Source organism: Python bivittatus, unplaced genomic scaffold (genome assembly GCF_059951505.1).
Source record: "Python bivittatus isolate LINGU-HERP-01145 unplaced genomic scaffold, Pbiv_v1 ctg000070_np1212, whole genome shotgun sequence".
In the NCBI taxonomy this organism is placed as follows: domain Eukaryota; kingdom Metazoa; phylum Chordata; class Lepidosauria; order Squamata; family Pythonidae; genus Python; species Python bivittatus.
In genome coordinates, this window is record NW_028277034.1 from 41,282,318 (window position 1) to 41,301,596 (window position 19,279).

The 19,279-nt window shown below is 39.0% G+C and overlaps 1 protein-coding gene across 5 annotated transcripts in view; it reads right to left on the bottom strand.

Annotated features, from left to right (window-relative positions):
- Positions 1–236: 236 nt before the first annotated feature.
- Positions 237–19,279, bottom strand: part of RAP1GDS1 (Rap1 GTPase-GDP dissociation stimulator 1) — an 89,515-nt gene continuing 70,472 nt past the window's right edge. For 4 of the 5 annotated variants that reach the window (XM_007426323.2, XM_007426322.2, XM_007426326.2 and 1 more), the window contains 8 exons: positions 15,489–15,632; positions 14,739–14,870; positions 13,412–13,546; positions 9,887–10,012; positions 8,060–8,199; positions 6,581–6,707; positions 4,970–5,098; positions 237–906 (listed from right to left, as the gene is read on the bottom strand). In XM_007426323.2, the coding sequence (XP_007426385.1) occupies positions 779–906; positions 4,970–5,098; positions 6,581–6,707; positions 8,060–8,199; positions 9,887–10,012; positions 13,412–13,546; positions 14,739–14,870; positions 15,489–15,632 (1,061 nt within the window). In that variant the 3' untranslated portion in view covers positions 237–778. The remainder of the gene's footprint in view (positions 907–4,969; positions 5,099–6,580; positions 6,708–8,059; positions 8,200–9,886; positions 10,013–13,411; positions 13,547–14,738; positions 14,871–15,488; positions 15,633–19,279) is intronic. The other variant, XM_007426324.2, reaches the window with a different exon arrangement.

Sequence of the window (19,279 nt, forward strand, 5' to 3'; positions counted from 1 at the left end):
CAAGAGCAAGAAAGGCAAGGTGTGGGAAGAGGGAAAAATGGAAGTTCTATAAAGAAAATGGTGGTATTTCCTCTGTTTAAACTCCGATCCCATTAGCATGGGACAAAGAAGTAGGCTACAGTTCTTCTGATTTAGGATGCGCGTACCCTACTGGTAGGGCTTACCACAACATAAAGCTAGTTTTGAAAGGCTCCAAGAAAATAAACCAGTATACAAAGACAAACCACAGGGAAAAGTGTGAGAGCACTGGATTTTATTGGTTTATCTCTAGGTACCATGGGATTGACATTAGTAGGCAAGACCAGTGAATGAGCAGCAAGACTTCCTTTCCTCTTCCCTCTTTTGTAACTAAAGCAGCAAAAAGAGAGGTGTGCCCCCAAACCTCATCTCAACAGTCTTGCTGCCTCTACTGAGGAAGTAGGGAGCCTGAGGGGAGGTGTCATCACGGTTGTACCACTTTTACATTATTATAGGACTACAACATGCACATTCTATTATGTGGCCCAAGCAACAAGAATACAAGGAGAACGACAACAGGGCTACAGATTGCATGTATGCGTCTGCTGTGTGGAGAAGAGAGAGACAAGATCCTATGACAATTGGCTATGGGTGTTTTAGAAATCTTATTTAGAGAGGTACCTACAACAGTGCGGTGTGGGGATGTTACAGGCATGCATAAGTGACACAGTGGGAAAAACATGGCAGGAGTAACAGCAGCAGGACAGGACAAGAGGTGAGATCAGTGACATGATGCGATGTGGAATTGGTGCCCCCTTCCTCAGCTTTCCACAGCGAGTCTCTGCTCTGTGAGGGAAGCCTGCTGGGCGACCGTTTTGTTCTCGTGGCTGCGGAGTTTGGATACGACTTCTAGGAAAGTCAGGCTTTGCACTTCCTTGTGAAGGGGTTCTGTCAAACAGAGGTAAGACGGTTACTTCCCTGCTGGGCCTTTCTGGGAACATCTGCTCTTTTGTCTGCATTTTCTACGAAGCTGAAATGAATGCAGACATTATCAAGGCACAACTTGGCTGGTAGGGAAAACGGGAGGGAGCAGTAAGTGGTGTCTTTCAAGCAGTGCAGATTGCTCTTTCCATTCCTTAAATTGTATAGAGACGGGGGAGTAAACATTCAGCCTGTATAATGTACAAAGGACATCTGGGAAAGAAGAAACTGTTCCATTCCAGAAGCCTACTAAGAATGTATACAAGCTTGTGTTGTAGAAGCTATTGCTGGAAGAGAGAAAAAACAAAACCCATTTCTTAGTCTCTTCCTTTAGCCTGTATCAGACTCCACCAAAGCTGGTATCTTCTTGATGCGTGCGCTTCAGTTTTCCCAACCAGCCTTGCCATACAATATAGAGCAGGTGTTCTGAGCTGCTGTGTCGAGAAAATGTAGCCTGTATTGTGCTAATTTCAGATGCATTTAGCCACGGAGACACAATTTTCATATGCTGGCTATGTTTGTATGACAGACTAGGATAAAAAGCTCAGTTAATGAGTATATATATGCCACATTTTCTCCACCAGGCATCTTTAAGGTTTGAAGTTAAAATAGCCATCATATGGGATTTCCAGAAATTGGGGCCAAGCTTAATTGTAAGTTAACAAATAGTGGGTATTGGAAACTTAAAATGCATCAGACTGGATGACACAGAAAGCTGAAAGCTCGGTTAAAGATCTGCAAAGATCAGAGGATAAAATGGCATAAACATGCTCTTTACATTTTCAATTTAGTGTGTTGTGCAAATAGAGCTTTTATATTATGCTCAGTTGAAAACTTTGAAGGTTGCAAGGAATGGTCAGCAGGTCAACTTGCCTTCTCACAGATTATTTTGCTGAAGAACACATTCTTTGCTGGAAAAAGGGGATCTAGCATCCATGCTGTAGTCTATACCTAAAATTAAATGGATGTTGATACTAGCTGGTAAATCTTGACCATCATAGCTGAAACAAGGCTGTTAAGTAAATGTTGTCTGCTCTTCCACAATGCTGGGGAAAACACTAAGTTGATCTTGACTGATCTTGAAAAAAGCTAAGCAGGGTATATCAGTGTATCTCAGGGCTGTAGGTCACATGACACAAAATCATTCTAGAAGAAAGGCAATGGCAAACCATTTCTTTATTGTTGCCAAGAAAAGTAAATGGATGCAACCATGAAATCACCAAGGGTCAAGTTTGATTATCAGCAGCCTGCACAGATAAAAGCACAGAGTGTGGGCTTCTCCCCTCTTTCAAAACATGTTCCCCCTTTGCCTGTGTAAGACCTACAAAGGGAGAAGGCAGGTTTAGCCATTTGAACTTGCTCCTCCTTTAGCCTCTGCAGACAGAGGAGCAGCAAGTTGGAACACGTGACCTGAGCTCTCTGGTCTGAATAGCCCTCCTTTCTGGGACTTTTTTGGGAAGCAACCAGGCTGTCTAGACCAGTGCTCAAAAACAGGATAATCTAGTCAAACCAGGGCATAAAATAAGCCTACCCTTCTGCAGCATCAGATTTATGTGTACCTGTACTTTTGCAAGTCAAAACTATATGTCAACCATGGAGCAGCTCCTAGCCACCCCTGGCTGATCTGAAAAAGTTAAGTAGGGTGAAACTTGGTTACTGCTTGGATGAAAGACCATCAGACAATCCCAGGTCTGTATGCCTGACTTTCCAAATTATTGCCAGGAAAATAACATGGCTTTAGGTGGAGACTTCACTTTGACTGGAATGTATGGAATGGTTGGATTGGAGTCAACTTTACACCCCCCTGTAATTCCTGCTCCCCCTGTTCTCCTTTTGACTCTTGATTTCCTACCAGACTTCATATTCACCTTTTCCAATCAGCCTCTATATACTTATTCTCTCCTGTGTCATCATGGGAGGAAGGAAACCAGCCTAGACTCAAAGGCCTTTTGGTTTACCAAAGAGTTGAATGGAAACTTTTTTTCTAGTCTAGGCTATTTGTCCACATCAAGACATGCCTCCTATTCTCAGGACAGTTCAATATTCACTGCAGGTGTTCCTTCGACAGTCTCAATGGGTTCTAGCAGCAAACCAGTTTGACTTTGCTACATGAAGAACTTAATATGCAGCATTGATTGCAAGGACTACAAACTGAATGCCCCACTTCCTCCTCATTATTTGATGCTATGTTTACCATTACTATTATCTTTTTTGAACCCAAGGAGCCTATTGGGAACAACAGCAGAGGCAGTAGCACCTTCACCACTGAATCCTTTAGCCCAAAAGAATAACTAGCTGCAGCAGCTGTAGAAATCAACACATTTTCCTGGACTGAGAGATTGGCTATAATTCTCTGTATGTGTTTCTAAAGATACACATGTGATATTACAAAAGTAACAGAAAAAGAACTCTGCTAAGAATTTTGGCAAAAGGGTGGTAGGTCAAGATAATATCTGTCCATTTTATGGAGAGAGTAAGGAGACACATCTTCCTTCCTGGACTGCATGCCATGAAAGCTGCAGGCTTAGAAAAGTCCTGCTAGGAAAAAAAGTTCTAATTTCATCCATATGAAAGAAAAAGTGAAGCTGACAATGTGGTGTGGGGGTGGGGGGAGAGGGGCTTTTAAAATTTAAGTGACTGCTCTGTTTCAGCCCTATGTTGCTTCTTCACCAGAAATTTTTACTAGATCCAGGTGTTACATGCAACTGCACACAGGATGGCAGTCTCCTCCAATACATGGGCAGTTTACGACTAGTTTGCAATTCCTTGCTACCACAGAAATAGCATCAGATAAGTAGATTTAGAAAGATAATTGTCAATAATCCTGCGCTGAAATCTTTATTCCTAGAAGTCTTGAGCATTTCTTTCAATTTCTCTTGGTGTTTTGGAGTTTGACTGTTAGAGGTGGTATATCTCTAGTTTTTGGGGCTACCTACATTTTCCAGTCTGAAAATGCCTAATGGGAAAATGTGGGAAGCCACGGAGGTTACAGACTACTAGTGAGATGATGGTAAAATGGAAGACAAGAAATTAACACATTTTCCTTAGCCAACTTTTAATAAAATGCTTAGAATGTCCTTGTCTCCTTTGCAACAAATTTCAAAAACAAATGTATGTGAAGTGATAGGAAAAAATCAAAAATATTTTTCTGCATGGTATGAATTATTATCACATATTTTAAAATATCCATATTTTTTAAATAGCTGGAGTGTGATTAACCCACAGAATATTTCATTTTTGTCTTCTGTTCAGACACGACAAGCTTAACATTTGACTATTTCTTTGTCATCTTTCTCTGTCTATAGTAAGTGGCAATGGCCTTTAGAAAGGTGTTCTTCCATGTCAAGAATTGGACGCAAAATGTGGTTTTCTTAAACGATACATTTTTACTGACCTACAAATCTCTTTCACTGTTTTCATGTTTTTATTTTGTAATGAATTCAGTGGAAGATAGTGACATCTGGAATTTATATGGATCAGCTGTCACATTACACTGTCTCTTTGGGATACAAATGGTTATCGAAACCAGCATTCGAAGTTAGCTCCAATCCAGTTAAATTTAGTCATAATTGTTTAATGGTTTACACATGCAATGGAATATAGTGGTGGAAACTTAAGATGGTAACATGATATTTAATGTCATGCTACAGGTGTTTTCTGCAGGTAAAAAAAATGTACAAGGACAACACTGGTACATTTCCCCCCAATGTGTTAGGTTTCTAGTCCTGGAGAAGTTTTGCCTGGAGAAGATTTAAAAAAAAAAATTTTTTTAAAGTAAGATTTCTGGATAAATATATAGAGAACTTTACATATGGGGTTTAATTCCAGTGGAGTTTAATTCCAGGTTAGTATCCTTACTGTTGCAGTTTCAATTCAAATACACTTTAACAAAATTTAAGCTGTCACAGAAACCGCCACTACCCTCAATTTGACAAAAGGTATATCCTGGTTTATGTGTGCAGTCCTATGTACACATTCTTGCTGTTAGACTTTTCTGATCTGATCTGAAACAAAACTTTAGGAAACTCACCTGACCCCATAAGTGCACAGATCAGCACCATGGAATTGTACTTGATTTCTGGTGCACTCCTCTCATCTGATAAGAGCCGGTGTAGAATCTGCACTAACTGAGCACTTTCAAGATCCTTCTCTGCTGTGGCTGTGAATCCAAACAGAGAAGAACTGTAAATTAGATAGATGGCTTGCTTTCTGCAATTTAGTGTATGTGTGTTGAGAGGGGGCATGATATCCTGATTAACAAGTTATTTAAGTATGGATTGGATGGCATATATTATTAGATGGCTTCACAACTGGCTAGGAAAATGTACTCATAGTACTTGAAACTACTTCATCCGTTCCTTATTAAATTGGAGAAAGATAGCTACCACAGGATTGTCTCGGGTTCATTTTTAGCAATGAATTGGAGAATGAGGTGAAAGAAATGCTTACTGAACTTGAATTTGCAGATGATGCAACACTGGGTTGGATAGCTCACTTTTTAGAGCAGTGCTTTTCAACCCATGATACACAGAAATAGGCCAGGTGGAACAAAACTCTCTTCCCCAAATTGGCAAAGAGAAATTGAAGCAGCTGGTCTCCAGCTGAGCACATGGAGGCAAAAGGAACTGAGGATCTTAATCAAAGCATTTCATGGAGTCCAAGATTGGAGAAGCCTCTAAAAAGTTAGGGCTTAGGAGCCAATTTTTAAAAAATATATATATTTTGCACTAGTTAGCTGTCTCATTATTAGGGAATATAATGTCAATACAAGCCCCACATTTTGAATGTGTGCAACACATGTACAAAAGGGGCAGGGCATGCATCATGATACTCTGCCCGTCTTGCAGATTTTGACATGCATATCCGACACTGCTGCTTCAACTCTCATTACCTGCTTAAACATAATGTTACTGTAAAGGTAATAAGAATTAACAATTTTACTGCAGTTTTTATCTCATTATAAATGATAAAATAACTCTATGGAAATATGTATTTCCTCTTCTGTAAATATTTATGACTTTGTTTCTATTTTGCTGGGATCTGTGTTCTTCAACAGAGTGACTGTTAAGACTTGAAATGACAGAAAACAAATTCAAAGTGATCTTGATAGGCTGGAGATCTGGGCTGACAAGAACAGGATGAGATTAAATAGAGACAAATACACAGTTCTATGCTTGGGAAAAAGAAATAAAATATACAGGAATAGAAATGGGCAACACCTGGCTTAGTAACAGCACATGAAGATCTTGGAACTGTAGCTCATCACATAACTTAGCAGTTTGAAATGACTGATGAAAAGGCAACTGAAATTTTGGATTAAATCAACAGATTACAATAATTTTATTATATTCCATACTGGTCAGACTCTACCTTGATTACTCTGTAAAGTTCTTGGCACATGTTTTTAAGAAAAATTTAGAGAAGCTGAGACAGGTTCAAAGAAGGGCCCTGATGACGATTGGAGGAGTGGAAGATAAATCCTAGGAAGGATTTAAAACCATGTATGGGGCCATATCTTCCCACCCATTGCCATACATGCGTGCATGCTTCTTAGTGACACAATATCATGATTTAGCATGAATTAGTCCTCTATCATTGAAGATGAGATAATTTAGGAAGCATTAACCATTGGAATACTCACCTAATTCTAGAGCTGCTATTAATGCCAGAGCAACGAGAGCTTCATTCTGCATTATTACATGTTCACTAGTTGCCATGGTAACTAAGTGTTTAATGCCACCACTCTGAACAATGGTCCTAATTACATCCTTAAAAAAAAAAAGTAACACAGAATATGAAGAAAGATTGCAGTGCTTTACAGATAAATAAAACAGGCCAATTTGCTAATTCTTCCCTCTATTTTTTTGGTTTGTTATACTGATTATCATAAACTGCTTCTAGAAATGAAATGAGTGTTACTAATAGCCTTTGCCACTGAATATTGGAAAAGATGCCCATGCCCACAGGTGCTCCTTTTGTTAGGCTGCTTTACTCTATTCTACGCTGACCATTAGTAGACAGCTATAGCTACATCTCATGGAATCAGCTTGCCTACAGTCTGGATATGTTGCCAGATTAATTTTAACAAGTGCCATCTCTCGATTATGGGAGATGAAAGCATTCAATGCACATATACCACACAACAAGCAACCATTTGCATCAATCCAGGGAAAGGACACAGATGTATTTTTTTTTCCTGTCAAGCTTATAGTGCTTGTTTGCCTTGCCTAAGAAAACTGCTTGATCACTCATTCATAAAAATATCCTTAAAGTTTAAGATTTTAAGTAAGTAATGAGACACTGACTTAAATAGTGAACAGAGCAACAATAATGGACTGTTTATGTTGTGGGCCAGGTGATATTCTGCCTCAACTATTGCTATAGATACAAAATATATATCTGCCACTCTGCTGATGATATATGCATCTTTCTGTATCTCTGATGTCACCACCTTTGCATTTAAAGTAGACTGTATAATTTGACTCCAAATAAAATGAAAACCAATGTCTAGGGAATCCAACAATGAATCCATTACAAGATGTTAAGATTAATTCCAGAGTGCTCAAAAGAATTATGCTACAGTATTTTGTAGGCAACACAAACAAGAATCTGGAACCCTGTTACTTGTTATCTTCCTAAGAGAAGCTATAAATACAGTTAGTTACACACTTTGAGAATTTATCCCCAGAATTAGTCTTGCATCTTAACTTTAATCAACAGAGTCCATATACGAAAGAGGGTTTTTGTATGCAAAACATGAGAGAAGTTCAAAAACATTACTGAAAGCAGCGACACTCTTCTGTTCTAGGGAGAAGAGAATGGGTAGGTGATGGCTATAGCGGAGGACTCCCTTTTCCTACTCTCAAGAGATAATTGGCTTGGTCTGGACCAATTCCATGGATCAGATAATATACGAGAGCTCGTTTCTTTATCAGTTGTCATAAGCAGAACATTCCTCTTCCCTCTGCGTGTCACTCAAAGCCAAAAGCACCTCTTTGCTCAAAAAATGTTATGCATCCTTGATATAAACCAAGAGGAGAGCATCAGTCAAGTTATTAAAACAGGGAGCACAGTACAGGCATCAGGCTGTTAAGTAAGGAAACCTCAAGCAGTCACTTACTTTGGACTTGCTGTGTCGTATAAGAGCAGAGAGTAGTCTGTTGGATTCTCCCATCACCCCTGCATGATCCTTGGCTTCACACCATTCCACCAGCCTTTCAACCAGCTTCACATTCTTTCCCAACTGCTCGGCAGCTTCTGCTGCATGTATTACAAAGACAGCATTAATTTTAAAAGGAAAATAAACAGGAAGAGCCTTTTCCCCCCCTTGAGATGCTGCTTACGGGGTTTCTTTTTTAAATATAAGGAAGCACTTGAAAGTAGTAGTATTCACCTGTTTTCTAAAATGAGAACTCTTTTCTAAAAAGAGTTGGTGTATTTAGCTATAGAAATTTGGCTGCTTTACTGATTCAAAGAGAGGGGCTTTGGATGCACTTCTGCACACTGCAAAGTACACTCTTTTGAGGGAATTTGTAATGGGCTGTGAGAATAACCTTGAGGAACAGGAGGCAGGGAAGGGGAAGGCAGTTGCAGACTTGCAAGATTGCGAGGTAGACCAGACTAGGAAACCGAACTTAAGAATACTAATACTGCTTTTATTATAAGGTTACGGTAACATAATCTTGCAAGTCCGAAAGCACCTCCCCCTCCCTGCCTTTCTCTATAAGAGAACTAGGGAGGGTCAGGTCTGAGACATTTTTTCAAATTTGCTTTGGACTCAAATTTCTTTTATTCAACCATTGTCCTGGCTGCATGTCTTCCTCTTGTTCCTCAAAGTTATTCTCACAGCCATTACAGAATTGTATACCCACATAACCATAACCATAGACAAATATACTGTCCTTTAATGGCTTTACTGAGAGCCAGTTTGGTGCAGTAGTTAAAGCATCAGGCTAGAAACTGGGAGACGATGAGTTCTAGTCCCACCTCAGGTACAAAGCTGGTTGGGTGACCTTGGGCCAGTCACTCTCTCTCTGCCCTAGGAAGTAGGCAATGGCAAACCATTTCTGAAATCTTGCCAAAAAAACTGCAAGGACTTGTCCAGGCAGTCACCAGGAGTCAACACTGACTCAAAGGCACGCACACACAAAAAGGCTTTAAATTGTTAGGTGATGCTTGGAAACAAAAGGAGCTCAGCTTCTAAGCCAAGGGATGTTGAATCTGGTCTGAGGTTATATGTAGAATCTTAGCCTAGTTTCAAAGTCCAGTAACCTAACCACTTTTTTGTGAAGGAGTTAAACTGTTGACAGAGAAGAACTGACCTGGCAATCTTTTCAAACCACAAAATCATGCTGTATGTACCCCTCTTCTAAATTAAAATTGAAAAATGGCAACTATCTCATGAGAGTTTGGTATTCTCAGCTGAAAGCCCGCAAGAACACTGACATCTTACAAGTCTTACTTGTGAGTATGGGACCATTTTGGACCATTGGAAGATGTGACAGATTGTTCTGGAGAAAATTTATCTATGTTGTCACTAACAGCTAACACTAATACTACCCCAAAGACAGAAATGTTATAGAACTCTGTATCTATTACTTGTTGGAGTTCAAATCATTATGTTGTGATTAAAGAAACCACAATTTTGCTAAGATATTTAAGACAAAAGGATAGTTTTGTAGAAACATATCATGATTGGCATATATGATATATATATATATATATTCCATGACATACAATTGTTAAAAGTGGATTGCAATCTACAGATGAATCAAGCCTTTAAATGTTGGGCTATACACAACACTGGGCTTTGAAGCAGTTCATTCACTGTCCTCCTTTTGCATATGTATTCAGTTTATTTGAAGGATTTTCTTTAAATTCTTTTCTTTTCCTGAAAAAAAAATTAGCAACTGATCAAAAGTTCAACAAAGAAAGCAGCTTATTTTACCTTGCGCATCTATTAGCATTCTTAACGTGCCCAGCAGCTTGAACTGAACAGGAGGCATTTCGGATCTGAGAAATTTCAGTACTGCTTCTGCCACACCAGCTGACAGCATCTTTGCCTTATTTACAACTGCATGAATAAAGAACAGATATTATCTCAGAAGACTGCAAAGACAGTACACTTAAACTGCAGCAAACAGGTTATTTTGCAGGGAGCTCACTTCTTTCCTGAAAACAAAAAAGGATGAGAATTAGCGAAGACACTCAAACTGAGATCTAGACTGATTGCCAGTTCTCTGGGCAATAGCAGGGCACATTAGCCAAAGGAACCCACATGCACATCTCCACAGCCTTTATATAACTGCTGGTGACCTTCTACCGCTGTACTATAGAGAGCATTTTAACCTACTGCACCTGTGTATGGTTTGCTAACTGCACAGTGGCAGATAGGAAAGCGCTCCAGAGGGTTACCACCACTGCCCAGAAGATCATTGGTTGCCCTCTCCCCTCTTTGGAAGAACTTTATAGTTCCCGCTGCCTTAAGAAAGCTCCAAACGTTCTTAAGGACCCATCCCACCCAGGACATTCTTTTTTTGAATTATTACCATCTGGCAGACGGTACAGGATAATGAAAACAAGGACAAATAGGCTGAAGAATAGCTTCTATCTTAGAGCTGTAACTATACTGAATTCTATCGTATAGTGCAGTATTAATGCAGCATCAGGGGTTGTGCAATATGGAATGTGAAGGTTGTGTTTTATGTGTTTTATGTGTGTTATGTGTTTTGTGTGTTCTATGGTTTTTATATTTTTAAAGCTGCACTGGGGTGGCATTTAATTTCGTTGTACAAGTAGTACAATGACAATAAAGATTTCTATCTATCTATCTATCTATCTATCTATCTATCTATCTATCTATCTATCTATCTATCTATCTATCTATCTAACCTGTATTAAGTTAAAAAGGTAACCTGTATTCAGTTTAAATGTGCAAGGAGAAAAAAAATAAGAATGAGCATTACACACACACTTCTCAAAGCCATCCAAATAAAAATAGATCATGCCATATTTTTCATGAATGTCAACAAATATAGCTTGCACTGACTGGTGTTCTTGAACTAGCTTGTGTTGGAAGACATGCTTCTTCATATGGATGGTAGTGTCAGTCCTACCAAGGATGGAATAAAGGAATAACTTTGGACTGCAGATTGGAACAGGCAAAGAACTGAAGCCAAACCTGTTACTTTCCAAGCTTGAACAGTGGCTTCACTGCAGCTAAAGTGCACAGCTCCTCTACAGGAGTTCACCATCTGATTTAGACTACACCTGTGACTTAGTCTGGCACTTCTTGTTATATTAACTTCAGTAATAAACATATAGGTAAGTTCATAATCACAGTTGCTGAGCTGAAGTCTTCTTTTCTTTGCATTATTCAGCACAGCAGAAATGGCTTTTGTCAACATGGTTTGACCCCATATTATCCTAGTGTGTTAGATTAGGCTATTCCGTATTTCTGTAAGTATGTCTTATCCTGTGCTCTGTCTTAATACATAGCAAACAGCTCTATATTGTATGTCAGCTTATCTCTCAGAATAGATAAGTGTGTGCAAGAGTTCTATTTTGTGGGCAAGAATCCAGCCTATAGAGCTTTCTACCTACCATACTTAAATTATATACTATATCTTGCAAATTACACCACAGATTAGACTGTGAAGAGCCCGTGTGTCTTCCCCCCATGTCTCACAGTGCCTCTCTTCCTCTGTTCACGGTAACCACACCTGTTCCATCTCTGCACAGCACTCCACCCCCATGTGTAAAGCAGGAGACAGACACTGCTTCGGGATGCATTTTAATTAAAAGTGAGAAGTGAACTGGCATTTAAAATGTGAACTAACAAGATGCTGCTTGTTCTGGCAGAGGGTTCCTAGATCTGAAGCTTATGTTTGTTTTTTAGAAGAGATTCAGAGGGAATTTTAATATTACATTTACATTTCTTCTCAGTATCTTGCTATTTTGAAAAACTGTGTAAGTGCCATGAGGATGAAAAACAAAACCTGAATAAAATATTTGCTTATATGCCTGGCATCCTAACAGTCCTTCAGATTCCCTAGAAAGTATAAAAATAATCCTAGAAAGCATATAGTTCACTCAGAGCTAAATGTACCTTTAATAGGAATCTGAGGAGAAATAAAAGCATTAGGGTAAACATTTGGCATACAATTAAAAAAAAAAACCCTGAAAGAACCCATATTCCTCATTAGATCTGGCTAATTATCAAATGAACATACTAGCTCCTGCAGTCATTTCAGTGCCAAGCTTTTACATCACACTAAGCCATAGTTTGCTTAACTGTCATTTACTGAATAAGCTGCAATTGGCTGAGTTCACACAATGCACTAAATCGTAACTAAGGAAACAACATCATAGTAGTTTATATTATACTATATCAGTAATAACAACAAATATTTAGTAATTATCTGGCATTTTTCCCACTGTATTCAAAATAGACGCCTGTCTTGGTGCCTGGACGCTGTGAGGGTCTGGATAAGAGAATCCTAGCAAGATGAGCTGCTGTTTCTCCATTGGGGTCTATCTATGTGTTCAAGTGATGTCTCCTGATGGGGTAATATTATCCCTGAATGAGCAGGTCCACAAATGGGAATACATTACACCTCTACTGTGGGCCTGCACTGGTTACCAGTAGGTTTCCAGGTGCAATTTAAAATGCTGGTGTTAACTTATAAAGCCCTCCAAGGCTTGGTGCCAGGTTATCCACAGGAGTGCATTTTCCCATTACAATTGGTCTGGCTAATTCAATCTTGACAGGAGAAGCTGATGATGATTCTCCAATTTAGGGAGGTAAGGGGGCTGAGGCTCAGAGGTGCTGCTTCTCAGTGGCAGCAATGGTCCTTTGGAATGGCCTCCCAGTGGAAATTACGCTGGCTCCCACTTTAGTTGCTCTTCAGAAGAAGCTCAAAATGGAGGTCTTCCAGAAGGCATTTGGGCTGTGATGTCCTCTGGGCAGAGTTTTTAGACTAGTTCTTGGGGGTTTGTGTTTATATATCCCTATATTTTATGTTTTAATCTGTAACTATGCATTTATCTCTGTGAACTGCTGAGATTCCTTCAGGATTGAGTATAGATAAATACTCAAGTCAGGCAATATTTTTACTTTTTTTACAGATATAAATGCAAAAGATGAAAAGTGATAGCTTAGCTCCACCTTTTCCAACTTGGCATCTGACAATTATGTTGGCCCTCCTGGTATGGTGACCACCAGGTTATTAAAGGCTGATTTAACTAGTAATACTATTCTCCCCACTGAGAATAGTAATTCTTTAATTTCATTGTTGTGTAACTATTAGAAAAATAAATATAAGACTGCAACCATGAAGAATAACAAGCTGCAAGAACAAAATGGGGTTTTCTTTTCAGTAAATACATGCAGATGGTATATATGGTATTTATAGAGGAAAGCATCATTCCACTAACCTTGGAATTACTGAGAATGTTGCTCTAATGTGCTTACCAGGAATTGCAAGGTTTCGGAGAGCACTCAGTGCTGCATGCTGAACTGTGACATTTCCATCTTCTACGTGCCTGTCCAATAAGTCCATCAGTTTCTGGACAATACCATTATCCACCATATGGATACAGTTTCCATCTACAGAAGAAAGCAGACCATCATCAATTCATGTTTCTTTATGTAAATACCATGGCCATTTTTGTACCATCAATTTATCCAATGGCAGGCAGCAGTAGACTTAACTTGAAAGTATATTTTGTACATTATTAAACTTAAAAAAAAGGTTTGCAACCTTTTTTCAAGTCTTCCATTAAATCCAAATAGATTCACATCAAAAGATTTTACATTTAGAAGAATTCCTCTCAATGAGCTTTTTCAGATTGGAAAGCATTGGAAGGATGGAAAGAGGTATAGCAGGCAACACTAGCTGTCTGCCACCTCCAACAGTAAAATAAGCTCAAAACATCAGCAAGAAAAATGGGAAACAAATCCTCAAGCACCCTATAAATAAGGTAGAAAAACAGAAGGCCCTTTCAGAGAAGAAGCAAACCTTTGAAAAACTAAGAGACTTTGGAATAGCATTATATGTTCTTATCTAGCACCTCTTTAAGTCTGCACACATTTTTCAAATGAGCTTTTTGTCCAGATGTTACTTCTTTAAATATACAGCCAGCTCCAGCCTGTGCATAGCTTGCTTTTTGGAAGTATCTCTTCTTTAGTGAATATATATCCCCTTCTCTCCTTCAACCAAAGGTGTACAATCTGAGGTTCCAGAAATGTATGGGTCCTCAGAAAGCTTTAAGTTACATTCTTCACCCCCACAAGCTCTTCCAAAAGGTGTCACCAGTTTGGAACTTTGGGAACAACTGGTAGAAGGAAACAATTATTAAATCCACCTGAGCAATCATACAAATATTATTGGGAACAAATTTCAAATGTATTGTTCACCTTGGCTTCAACCATTTGAACTGTAGCTCCTAGCATGCCATTCAAAGGCTGAATGCAGTTCTGAGTGGAAAAAAGATTGTTACCCCATCTGAAACATTAAAGTACTTTTAATAAAACATATCCTGAAAGCAAAATTTCAACTGGCATTCTGCCTGCTCCTTTATTTCACAGTACCACTTCACCACTCAATTTATATTTAGAAGACTTCACATTTCATCATGTGCTGTATAAGTTCTAAGACAGGAAAATAAATCTTTCCATAAGGCAGGCTGGTATATGACTCTTTTAAATGCAGTGCGCACAAATACACAGTCAGAGCACAATTGCTCTTTAGTTTTAAGTACCAACAACATGCTGGGATGTTAATCTTGAGGATTCTTACCATTTCTAGCAAAATTTGCAACTGCCAATGCTCCTGCGAGCTGAAGTTGATGGCTATTAGATGGGATCCATAAAAGCACTCTCTGGAACACGCTGCCTTTTCCTCCTTCAAATAATTTTTGCATTGACTCATCTGGAAGCAAAAGCATATACAGCCAGGAGAAAAAATGGATGCTGCTGCTTTGCATCTGCATTGCCCGCGGTACATCTCTATAAACCAGACAATCGTTCTTGGGATCTTGCATACAGTCTACTGCCAGTTATATCAGGGTCAAGACAAGCTACTTCTGCTGCTTTTTCCAAGCTAGCTGCAGACTTAACAAATAGACAAATATTTCCTTGTGCTTCTGACAGATTGATTTTTTTAAACGTATGCATATTTTTAATCTCTTTTAAGTGTGGAATGTACTATATTTCTATTTTTCATTACGGCTAATAGCATCTCTGAATTGTTTTTAAGTAGAAAACTATGATAACCATCATTTTGACTAATGTAAATAAAACCAGTAGGTTTGGCCCTCATGTAAGGAAAACTGGTTTACCAAAAACAGTGAGCCTGTATGTGTTTGTTGGGGGTGGAAGAAATGTTAGGTTTTCATATTTTTCTGCTACTCTGCACTCACCTGATTTGGCCCCAACACTGAAATGTAATAGCCAGCAGGGTAAACTGATATTAAGAATAAATCACATGTACAATGGGTGATGTCAGAATTCTCTAATATGGGATGGGGTGACCCACACCCAAACTTACCTCCCAACAGTAGAAGAACCATAAGATCAGAAGCAGTTTTAAGCTCAGTAATGTCATCTTCCTTGTCGCTATCTACAGTCTTTTGGACTATTTCAAGTAAACACTCTACAAGGCCTGCTTCAACCAGTTGCAGTTTAATGATATCTAGATAATGAATGACAAAATCATAACATGCTCATGAACCAACATGTTTTCACTACAATATCAGTGCAGACACTATTTATTAATTTACTTTATTTGGATACTGCTTAAAGCTCTTTAAAAATAAAATGAGTGCAGCTGAGTAGTTGGAATGAAGAATATATATATTATGCCATATACTGCCAGAGATACTACTACTTCAGTTAAGGAAACACCTGATCTCCATTGCCAACTTACAGATATTATGGGGACAATCAATCGTAGAAGATTCCCAGAAGTAGCTACAGATTTTATTTTTCTGTTAAATGCTTTTGCAGTTATTGTTTGAGTTTTCAAAATAAGTATTGTTTTATTAAAGCTCCCCCTCAAGATACCTTTTAATAATGTAAATGCATCCTGGATGAAATACGATGATACAAACAAACAGAAACAGATGTTCTGGGCATCTTCCTACTTTCTATAGATACAAGTACTGAATGTCAAGTACCTGAGAAATCAATACCAAGTAAATAATTTCCCCCTGTTTTATTTGGCTCACTGAGCTCCATCAGTCATACTATTCAAGAACAAATTCACTCAAAACAAATTCACACACTTCTACCCTGTGGAACAGCAGGTCTTGGAAGCACAGAGGCCAAGATTTTCTATTTTTCTGGGACTGGGAGAGAAATTTTAAAAACTTTTTTTTTTAAAGCCCTAACTTTTTAAAATATTAAGCCAATTTTAGCCTTTATTGTTTTTTGTATTTTCCATCTCAAACTGTACTACTGAACTACTGGCAATTGTGGTAGAAGAGGAATCTGGGACCCATAAGAAAGGGGAACAGGGACCCATGAAGAGATCTGGGGCTTAAGACTGTCTACACCTATCATATGGTGAATGGATCAAGTTTTTATTGAGTTTTCATTCTGGTTTTGGGGGATTTTGTTGTTTTTACTTTTTTGTGAGCTGCCCAGAGTTTTGGTTACAATTTTTTTCCCCTTCCTAGCATCTTCCTGCAGGTGCAGGGTCCACTTTTTTCATATCAACTAAATGGTGATCCATTGGTTGAGACAGGAAATTAGCTGACTGGCTTGTCACTCGAGCCTGACGTTGTCGCCCAAGCCTGATGTCGTTTTGGTTACAATATGGGTAGCTACAGTGGGACAAAAAAGTATTTAATCAGCCACCAATTGTGCCAGTTCTCCCACTTAAAAAGATGAGAGAGGCCTGTAATTTTCATCATAGGTATACCTCAACTATGAGAGACAAAAGGAGAAAAAAAATCCAGAAAATCACATTGTCTGATTTTTAAAGAATTTATTTGCAAATCATGGTGGAAAATAAGTATTGGGTCACCTACAAACAAGCAAGATGTCTGGCTCTCACAGACCTGTAATTACTTCTTTAAGAGGCTCCTCTGTCCTCCACTCGTTACCTGTAGTAATGGCACCTGTTTGACCTTGTTATCAGTATAAAAGACACCTGTCCACAACCTCAAACAGTCACAGTTCAAACTCCACTATGGCCAAGACCAAAGAGCTGTCGAAGGACACCAGAAACAAAATTGTAGACGTGCCCCAGGCTGGGAAGACTGAATCTGCAATAGGCAAGCAGCTTGGTGTGAAGAAATCAACTGTGGGAGCAATAATTAGAAAATGGAAGACATATAACACCACTGATAATCTCCCTCGATCTGGGGCTCCATGCAAGATCTCACCTGTGGGGTCAAAATGATCACAAGAACGGTGAGCAAAAATCCCAGAACCACATGGGGGGACCTAGTGAATGACCTGCAGAGAGCTGGGACCAAAGTAACAAAGGCTACCATCAGCAACACACTACGCGGCCAGGGACTCAAATCCTGCAGTGCCAGATGTGTCCCCCTGCTTAAGCCAGTACATGTCCGGGCCCGTCTGAAGTTTGCTAGAGAGCATTTGGATGATCCAGAAGAGGACTGGGAGAATGTCATATGGTCAGATGAAACCAAAGTAGAATGTTTTGGTCTAAACTCAACTCGTCGTGTTTGGAGGAGAGAGAATGCTGAGTTGCATCCAAAGAACACCTTACCTACTGTGAAACATGGGGGTGGAAACATCATGCTTTGGGGCTGTTTTTCTGCAAAGGGACCAGGACGACTGATCCGTGTAAAGGAAAGAATGAATGGGGCCATGTATCGTGAGATTTTGAGTGAACACCTCCTTCCATCAGCATGGGCACTGAAGATGAAACGTGGCTGGGTCTTTCAGCATGACAATGATCCCAAACACACCGCCCGGGCAACGAAGGAGTGGTTTCGTAAGAAGCATTTCAAGGTCCTGGAGTGGCCTAGCCAGTCTCCAGGTCTCAACCCCAGGGAAAACCTTTGGAGGGAGTTGAAAGTCCGTGTTGCCCAGCGACAGCCCCAAAACATCACTGCTCTAGAGGAGATCTGCATGGAGGAATGGGCCAAAATACCAGCAACAGTGTGTGAAAACCTTGTGAAGACTTACAGAAAACGTTTGACCTCTGTCATTGCCAACAAAGGATATATAACAAAGTATTGAGATGAACTTTTGATATTGACCAAATACTTATTTTCCACCATGATTTGCAAATAAATTCTTTAAAAATCAGACAATGTGATTTTCCGGATTTTTTCCCCCATTTTGTCTCTCATAGTTGAGGTATACCTATGATGAAAATTACAGGCCTCTCTCATCTTTTTAAGTGGGAGAACTTGCACAATTGGTGGCTGACTAAATACTTTTTTGCCCCACTGTATAGAAGTCTTTTAAAATCAATTAATTGATCAATTGATCAATCAACAAGGGATCCATACACTAAATTGCGCTCTTTTCCATAGAACCATAGGACTGGAAAAAATCTGATAGCTGTCTGGTCAAACACCTTGCTTAATACAGGAAATACTGAATGCTTTCACTAGGTGGCTGTTTACCCTCAACCTGAAGATACCCAAACAGGAAAAGTCCATTATCACTTTCAGTAACAGATTGCTCTTTTCAAACAGCTTTTACACACAATACTGTTCTAGTATTCAACTGAAGTCTATCTTCCTGAAGCTTCTGCCCACTAAATCTTTGCCTAATTTCTGCTTCCCCAACTATTTGAATATCATTTCAGAAAATGCCTTCATACCAAATGTGTGGTTAAAATTCTGATTTCTGAGGAAAGCAATCCAAATTACCATGTGTGGTAGGCCATATGCTAGATTACCACATCTTAGTCTAGATTCTTTCTTCAACAGGGATAAATAAAATTAACAACAGAAAGCTTTTATATGTAAATTATCAATTGTACTGTCTACTTTTCAATCTTTTCTGGAAATAAATGGTATTGATCAACAAAGTAAACAAAAGGAATTACTGAATAAGTAAGACTTCAGTCCTATAAAACTTGATAAAATTAAGATTCATTGTTAACAGGACTGATTACATCCAACTTCCTAAATTTAAGATAAAGCAAGCCCTACAAATTTAAGTTTAAGAGTTCTTTCAATCTCATATATGTGACTATACAAAAGCCATTTCTACTGCATGACAAATGTTATATCCATCCTTTTTTCCTTAAGTCACTGATTTAAGATGTTTATCTGTGTGTATGTGCATTCATTTTATTCAGCTAAATAAAAATAGGCTGTTACAGCTTTGATAGTGAGGTGCCTTACCAAC